Raw genomic sequence first — 8343 nt, 5'->3', positions numbered from 1 at the left:
ATATTTTCATATTTCGCAAACACCATCTTCTCAGTTTGTGTTCTGTGTTCACTTGTCCCCCTTAATGTGACGTCTTGTCCTCCTTTCCTGTCCGTCCAAACTGTTCAGTTCCCTCAGTCCTACTTTTCAGAAGTTCCTTCTCCCCTCCTCTTCCTTTTCACTGGGAGCTGGCCCTCTCCCCCTCCTCTTCCTTTTCACTGGGAGCTGGCCCTCTCCCCTCCTCTTCCTTTTCACTGGGAGCTGGCCCTCTCCCCTCCTCTTCCTTTTCACTGGGAGCTGGCCCGCTCCCCTCCTCTTCCTTTTCACTGGGAGCTGGCCCTCTCCCCTCCTCTTCCTTTTCACTGGGAGCTGGCCCTCTCCCCCTCCTCTTCCTTTTCACTGGGAGCTGGCCCTCTCCCCTCCTCTTCCTTTTCACTGGGAGCTGGCCCTCTCCCCTCCCCTTCCTTTTCACTGGGAGCTGGCCCTCTCCCCTCCTCTTCCTTTTCACTGGGAGCTGGCCCTCTCCAGGACTCTTCCTTTTCACTGGGAGCTGGCCCTCTCCAGGACTCTTCCTTTTCACTGGGAGCTGGCCCTCTCCCCTCCCCTTCCTTTTCACTGGGAACTGGCCCTCTCCCCTCCTCTTCCTTTTCACTGGGAGCTGGCCCTCTCCCCTCCTCTTCCTTTTCACTGGGAGCTGGCCCTCTCCAGGACTCTTCCTTTTCACTGGGAGCTGGCCCTCTCCCCTCCTCTTCCTTTTCACTGGGAGCTGGCCCTCTCCCCTCCTCTTCCTTTTCACTGGGAGCTGGCCCTCTCCCCCCCTCTTCCTTTTCACTGGGAACTGGCCCTCTCCCCTCTTCTTCCTTTTCACTGGGAGCTGGCCCTCTCCAGGACTCTTCCTTTTCACTGGGAGCTGGCCCTCTCCAGGACTCTTCCTTTTCACTGGGAGCTGGCCCTCTCCCCTCTTCCTTTTCACTGGGAGCTGGCCCTCTCCCCTCCTCTTCCTTTTCACTGGGAGCTGGCCCTCTCCCCCTCCTCTTCCTTTTCACTGGGAGCTGGCCCTCTCCCCCTCGTCTTCCTTTTCAATGGGAGCTGGCCCCCTCCCCCTCCTCTTCCTTTTCACTGGGACCTGGCCCTCTCCCCTCCTCTTCCTTTTCACTGGGAGCTGGCCCTCTCCAGGACTCTTAGGTCATAGTTCTTTTTGGCGGCCCTCAGTTTGAAGAGGCTCGCCCCACTGTTGTTGAGTTTGAAGGAAGCACTCTGTGCAGCCATGGTGGAAGGGAACACAGCCACCACCGTGTAGAGGTGAGCCGGGTCGCTGCCGTCGCCCTTCCCCCCTCCAGGCCCCTTCCCAGCCCCAGGACCACGATGCCCTCCTGGGCCACCGTAGCCTCCACGGCCCCCCGCCACCGGGTCCTTGAGCCACTGGATCTTCGCACCGCACATGGACAGCTGGTTGAAGAGCTTCTCAGCCTCAGGGCGACTGATGCCCTCTGGGAGATCTGTCACCTCCAGCACTCGACTCACCACTGGAGACAGGAAGACAGAGGTCAGACAAGACACTAATATAACTTCCATACAACAACTGAATGAATACATTCAGAACTATTCCAGTCAGTCATTGTCAATAAAAGTGTATTATTAATTGACCTGCCTGGTATAATAAAGGACAAATAAAGATCAAGTATTTGTGTGTGTGGTATGTGTGTGTGAGGTATGTGTGTGTATGGTATGTGTGTGTGAGGTATGTGTGTGTGAGGTATTTGTGTGTGTGAGGTATTTGTGTGTGAGGTATGTGTGTGTGTGGTATGTGTGTGTGGGGTATGTGTGTGTGTGAGGTATTTGTGTGTGAGGTATGTGTGTGTGTGGTATGTGTGTGTGTTATGTGTGTGTGAGGTATTTGTGTGTGTGAGGTATTTGTGTGTGAGGTATGTGTGTGTGTGGTATGTGTGTGTGTGGTATGTGTGTGTGAGGTATTTGTGTGTGAGGTATTTGTGTGTGAGGTATTTGTGTGTGTGGTATGTGTGTGTGAGGTATTTGTGTGTGTGGTATGTGTGTGTGTGGTATGTGTGTGTGAGGTACTTGTGTGTGAGGTACTTGTGTGTGAGGTATGTGTGTGTGTGGTATGTGTGTGTGTGGTATGTGTGTGTGGGGTATTTGTGTGTGAGGTATGTGTGTGTGAGGTATTTGTGTGTGAGGTATTTGTGTGTGAGGTATTTGTGTGTGAGGTATGTGTGTGTGTGGTATGTGTGTGTGTGGTATGTGTGTGTGGGGTATTTGTGTGTGAGGTATGTGTGTGTGAGGTACTTGTGTGTGTGAGGTATGTGTGTGTGAGGTATTTGTGTATGAGGTATGTCTGTGTGAGATATGTGTGTGTGTGGTATGTGTGTGTGTGGTATGTGTGTGTGAGATATTTGTGTGTGTGAGGTATTTGTGTGTGTGAGGTATTTGTGTGAGGTATGTGTGTGTGTGGTATGTGTGTGTGTGGTATTTGTGTGTGTGGTATGTGTGTGTGAGGTATGTGTGTGTGTGGTATGTGTGTGTGAGGTATTTGTGTGTGTGGTATGTGTGTGTGAGGTATGTGTGTGTGTGGTATGTGTGTGTGGTATGTGTGTGTGAGGTATGTGTGTGTGTGGTATGTGTGTGTGTGGTATGTGTGTGTGAGGTATGTGTGTGTGAGGTATGTGTGTGAGGTATTTGTGTGTGGTATGTGTGTGTAAGGTATGTGTGTGTGTGGTATGTGTGTTGAGGTATTTGTGTGTTGTATGTGTGTGTGTGGTAAGTGTGTGTGTGGTATGTGTGTGTGAGGTATTTGTGTGTGTGGTATGTGTGTGTGAGGTATTTGTGTGTGAGGTATTTGTGTGTGTGGTATGTGTGTGTGTGGTATGTGTGTGTGTGTGGTATGTGTGTGTGAGGTATTTGTGTGTGTGAGGTATGTGTGTGTGTGGTATGTGTGTGTGTGGTATGTGTGTGTGAGGTATTTGTGTGTGTGGTATGTGTGTGTGTGGTATGTGTGTGTGAGGTATTTGTGTGTGTGGTATGTGTGTGTGAGGTATGTGTGTGTGTGTGGTTTGTGTGTGTGGTATGTGTGTGTGAGGTATTTGTGTGTGTGGTATGTGTGTGTGGTATGTGTGTGTGAGGTATGTGTGTGTGTGGTATGTGTTGAGGTATTTGTGTGTTGTATGTGTGTGTGTGGTATGTGTGTGTGTGGTATTTGTGTGTGAGGTATTTGTGTGTGTGGTATGTGTGTGTGTGGTATGTGTGTGTGAGGTATTTGTGTGTGAGGTATTTGTGTGTGTGGTATTTGTGTGTGAGGTATGTGTGTGTGAGGTATTTGTGTGTGAGGTATGTGTGTGTGAGGTATTTGTGTGTGAGGTATTTGTGTGTGTGGTATGTGTGTGTGTGGTATGTGTGTGTGTGGTATGTGTGTGTGAGGTATTTGTGTGTGTGGTATGTGTGTGTGTGGTATGTGTGTGTGAGGTATGTGTGTGTGGTATGTGTGTGTGAGGTATCTGTGTGTGTGGTATGTGTGTGTGTGTGGTATGTGTGTGTGAGGTATTTGTGTGTGTGAGGTATTTGTGTGTGACGTATGTGTGTGTGTGGTATGTGTGTGTGTGGTATGTGTGTGTGAGGTACTTGTGTGTGAGGTACTTGTGTGTGAGGTATGTGTGTGTGTGGTATGTGTGTGTGTGGTATGTGTGTGTGGGGTATTTGTGTGTGAGGTATGTGTGTGTGAGGTATTTGTGTGTGAGGTATTTGTGTGTGAGGTATTTGTGTGTGAGGTATGTGTGTGTGTGGTATGTGTGTGTGTGGTATGTGTGTGTGGGGTATTTGTGTGTGAGGTATGTGTGTGTGAGGTACTTGTGTGTGTGAGGTATGTGTGTGTGAGGTATTTGTGTATGAGGTATGTCTGTGTGAGATATGTGTGTGTGTGGTATGTGTGTGTGTGGTATGTGTGTGTGAGGTATTTGTGTGTGTGAGGTATTTGTGTGTGTGAGGTATTTGTGTGAGGTATGTGTGTGTGTGGTATGTGTGTGTGTGGTATTTGTGTGTGTGGTATGTGTGTGTGAGGTATGTGTGTGTGTGGTATGTGTGTGTGAGGTATTTGTGTGTGTGGTATGTGTGTGTGAGGTATGTGTGTGTGTGGTATGTGTGTGTGGTATGTGTGTGTGAGGTATGTGTGTGTGTGGTATGTGTGTGTGTGGTATGTGTGTGTGAGGTATGTGTGTGTGAGGTATGTGTGTGTGGTATGTGTGTGTGGTATGTGTGTGTGAGGTATTTGTGTGTGTGGTATGTGTGTGTGGTATGTGTGTGTAAGGTATGTGTGTGTGTGGTATGTGTGTTGAGGTATTTGTGTGTTGTATGTGTGTGTGTGGTAAGTGTGTGTGTGGTATGTGTGTGTGAGGTATTTGTGTGTGTGGTATGTGTGTGTGAGGTATTTGTGTGTGAGGTATTTGTGTGTGTGGTATGTGTGTGTGTGGTATGTGTGTGTGTGTGGTATGTGTGTGTGAGGTATTTGTGTGTGTGAGGTATGTGTGTGTGTGGTATGTGTGTGTGTGGTTTGTGTGTGTGAGGTATTTGTGTGTGTGGTATGTGTGTGTGTGGTATGTGTGTGTGAGGTATTTGTGTGTGTGGTATGTGTGTGTGAGGTATGTGTGTGTGTGTGGTATGTGTGTGTGGTATGTGTGTGTGAGGTATTTGTGTGTGTGGTATGTGTGTGTGGTATGTGTGTGTGAGGTATGTGTGTGTGTGGTATGTGTTGAGGTATTTGTGTGTTGTATGTGTGTGTGTGGTATGTGTGTGTGTGGTATTTGTGTGTGAGGTATTTGTGTGTGTGGTATGTGTGTGTGTGGTATGTGTGTGTGAGGTATTTGTGTGTGAGGTATTTGTGTGTGTGGTATTTGTGTGTGAGGTATGTGTGTGTGAGGTATTTGTGTGTGAGGTATGTGTGTGTGAGGTATTTGTGTGTGAGGTATTTGTGTGTGTGGTATGTGTGTGTGTGGTATGTGTGTGTGTGGTATGTGTGTGTGAGGTATTTGTGTGTGTGGTATGTGTGTGTGTGGTATGTGTGTGTGAGGTATGTGTGTGTGGTATGTGTGTGTGAGGTATTTGTGTGTGTGGTATGTGTGTGTGTGTGGTATGTGTGTGTGAGGTATTTGTGTGTGTGAGGTATTTGTGTGTGACGTATGTGTGTGTGTGGTATGTGTGTGTGAGGTATGTGTGTGTTAGGTATTTGTGTGTGTGGTATGTGTGTGTGTGGTATGTGTGTGTGAGGTATTTGTGTGTGAGTTATTTGTGTGTGTGGTATGTGTGTGTGTGGTATGTGTGTGTGTGAGGTATTTGTGTGTGTGGTATGTGTGTGTGTGGTATGTGTGTGTGAGGTATGTGTGTGTGGTATGTGTGTGTGAGGTATTTGTGTGTGTGGTATGTGTGTGTGTGTGGTATGTGTGTGTGAGGTATTTGTGTGTGTGAGGTATTTGTGTGTGAAGTATGTGTGTGTGTGGTATGTGTGTGTGCGGTATGTGTGTGTGAGGTATTTGTGTGTGTGGTATGTGTGTGTGTGGTATGTGTGTGTGAGGTATGTGTGTGTGTGGTATGTGTGTTGAGGTATTTGTGTGTTGTATGTGTGTGTGTGGTATGTGTGTGTGTGGTATGTGTGTGTGAGGTGTGTGTGTGTGGTATGTGTGTGTGAGGTATTTGTGTGTGTGGTATGTGTGTGTGTGTGGTATGTGTGTGTGTGTGGTATGTGTGTGTGTGGTATGTGTGTGTGTGGTATGTGTGTGTGTGAGGTATGTGTGTGTGTGTGTGGTATGTGTATGTGTGGTATGTGTGTGTGGTATGTGTGTGTGTGAGGTATTTGTGTGTGTGGTATGTGTGTGTGTGTGGTATGTGTTTATGTGGTATTTGTGTGTGTGTGTGGTATGTGTGGCATGTGTGTATGTGTGGCATGTGTGTATGTGTGTGTGTGGTATGTGTGTGTAGTATGTGTGTACGTGTGGTATGTGTGTGTGTGTATGTGTGGTATATGCGTGTGTGTATGTGCGTGTGTGTGTGTGTGTGTGTGTGTGTGTGTGATGGTGAAAGCATAAGATAGTCTGTAGATCTAGAGTATGCACTGTAATGAAGAAGTCTGATGTCTTACCTACGTCAGTGGTCCCCAGGTCTGTAGATTGAGACTTCAGCGTCTGTCTCTTCCCTCTCGCCCCATGCTTCATTCCTACCTGGCTCTGAAACGCACCAACAGCACCAGGGTCAAGCAGGTTATAGGCTAGTTATAGGCTAGCTATAGGCTGGTTATAGGTTATAGGCTAGTTATAGGTTATAGGCTAGTTATAGGCTGGTTATAGGTTATAGGCTAGTTATAGGTTATAGGTTATAGGCTAGTTATAGGCTGGTTATAGGTTATAGGCTAGTTATAGGCTGGTTATAGGTTATAGGCTGGTTATAGGTTATAGGCTAGTTATAGGTTATAGGCTAGTTATAGGCTAGTTATAGGTTATAGGCTAGTTATAGGCTGGTTATAGGTTATAGGCTAGTTATAGGTTATAGGCTAGTTATAGGCTGGTTATAGGTTATAGGCTAGTTATAGGCTGGTTATAGGTTATAGGCTAGTTATAGGCTAGTTATAGGTATAGGCTAGTTATATGCTGGTTATAGGTTATAGGCTAGTTATAGGTTATAGGCTAGTTATAGGCTAGTTATAGGTTATAGGCTAGTTATAGGCTAGTTATATGCTGGTTATAGGTTATAGGCTAGTTATAGGCTGGTTATAGGTTATAGGCTAGTTATATGCTGGTTATAGGTTATAGGCTAGTTATAGGCTAGTTATAGGTTATAGGCTAGTTATAGGAGGCCCGGAACAGAGACGAAAGAGGGATGGAGGGAAGGAGAAAGAGAGACACAGTACCTGATGTGAGCTGTAATTGGTCTGGCTGTGGATGAGAGGAGAGGGACCGAGGCTGTACTGGAGAGGCTGGCCCAACAGAGAGTAGCACCCGTCACCTGCACACACACGGCACAGGACACAAACTGAAATATGAAATGTGTGTGAGCCAGAATCAAAAAGTGAACATGGGTTTAAAGGGTTAGCTGGGCAAGTTGGGGAGAGATGTGTCTGTGAAAGGCCAGGATAACTGTGTATCTGAAAGGCCAGGATAACTGTGTGTCTGTGAAAGGCCAGGATAACTGTGTATCTGAAAGGCCAGGATAACTGTGTGTCTGAAAGGCCAGGATAACTATGTGTCTGAAAGGCCAGGATAACTGTGTGTCTGAAAGGCCAGGATAACTATGTGACTGTGACAGGCCAGGGTAACTGCGTGTCTGTGAAAGGCTAGGATAACGGTGTGTCTGTGAGTTAGTGAAAGGCAAGATAACTGTGTGTCTGATAGGCCAGGATAACTGTGTGTCTGTGTGTAGGTGAAAGGCAAGGATAACTGTGTGTCTGTGATAGGCCAGGATAACGGTTTGTCTGTTTTTAGGTGAAAGGCTAGGATAACGGTGCGTCTGTGAAAGGCTAGGATAACGGTGCGTCTGTGAAAGATCAGGATAAATGTGTGTCTGTGAAAGGCCAGGATAACTTGGTGACTGTGACAGGCCAGGATAACTGTGTGTCTGTGAAAGGCCAGGATAACGGTGTGACTGAAAGGCCAGGATAACTGTGTGTCTGTGAAAGGCCAGGATAACTGTGTGTCTGTGAAAGGCCAGGATAACTGTGTGTCTGTGAAAGGCCAGGATAACTTGGTGACTGTGACAGGCCAGGATAACTTGGTGACTGTGAAAGGCCAGGATAACTGTGTGACTGTGAAAGGCCTGGATAACTGTGTATCTGAAAGGCCAGGATAACTGTGTGTCGGTGAAAGGCCAGGATAAAGGTGTGTCGGTGACAGGCCAGGATAACTGTGTGTCGGTGACAGGCCAGGATAACTGTGTGTCTGGGAAAGTCCAGGATAACGGTGTGTCTGTGTGTCTGTGAAAGGCAAGGATGACTGTGTGTCTGGGAAAGGCAGGAATAACTGTGTGTCTGTGAAAGGCCAGGATAACAGTGTGTCTGTGTGTCTGTGAAAGGCCAGGATAACTGTGTGTCTGAAAGGCAAGGATGACTGTGTGTCTGTGAAAGGCAAGGATGACTGTGTGTCTGTGTGTCTGTAAAAGGCCAGGATAACTGTGTGTCTGTGTGTCTGTAAAAGGCCAGGATAACTGTGTGTCTGTGTGTCTGTAAAAGGCCAGGATAACTGTGTCTGTGAAAGGCCAGGATAACTGTGTGTCTGTGTGTCTGTGAAAGGCCAGGATAACTGTATCTGTGAAAGGCCAGGATAAAGGTGTGTCTGAAAGGCCAGGATAACTGTGTGTCTGAAAGGCCAGGATACC

The 8343-nt window shown here is 47.2% G+C and overlaps 1 protein-coding gene across 4 annotated transcripts in view; it reads right to left on the bottom strand.

Moving 5' to 3' along the window:
- Nucleotides 1–1131: 1131 nt before the first annotated feature.
- The window catches only part of LOC139371425 (R3H domain-containing protein 2-like), a 68347-nt gene continuing 61135 nt past the window's right edge, over nt 1132–8343 (bottom strand). For all 4 annotated transcript variants that reach the window (XM_071111825.1, XM_071111826.1, XM_071111827.1 and 1 more), the window contains 3 exons: nt 6884–6978; nt 6119–6203; nt 1132–1505 (listed from right to left, as the gene is read on the bottom strand). In XM_071111825.1, the coding sequence (XP_070967926.1) occupies nt 1132–1505; nt 6119–6203; nt 6884–6978 (554 nt within the window). The remainder of the gene's footprint in view (nt 1506–6118; nt 6204–6883; nt 6979–8343) is intronic.

This window comes from Oncorhynchus clarkii, chromosome 17 (genome assembly GCF_045791955.1).
Source record: "Oncorhynchus clarkii lewisi isolate Uvic-CL-2024 chromosome 17, UVic_Ocla_1.0, whole genome shotgun sequence".
NCBI lineage: Eukaryota > Metazoa > Chordata > Actinopteri > Salmoniformes > Salmonidae > Oncorhynchus > Oncorhynchus clarkii.
The sequence above is the reverse complement of the archived record's forward strand: the minus strand, read 5'-3'. Positions and strand labels throughout refer to the sequence as shown.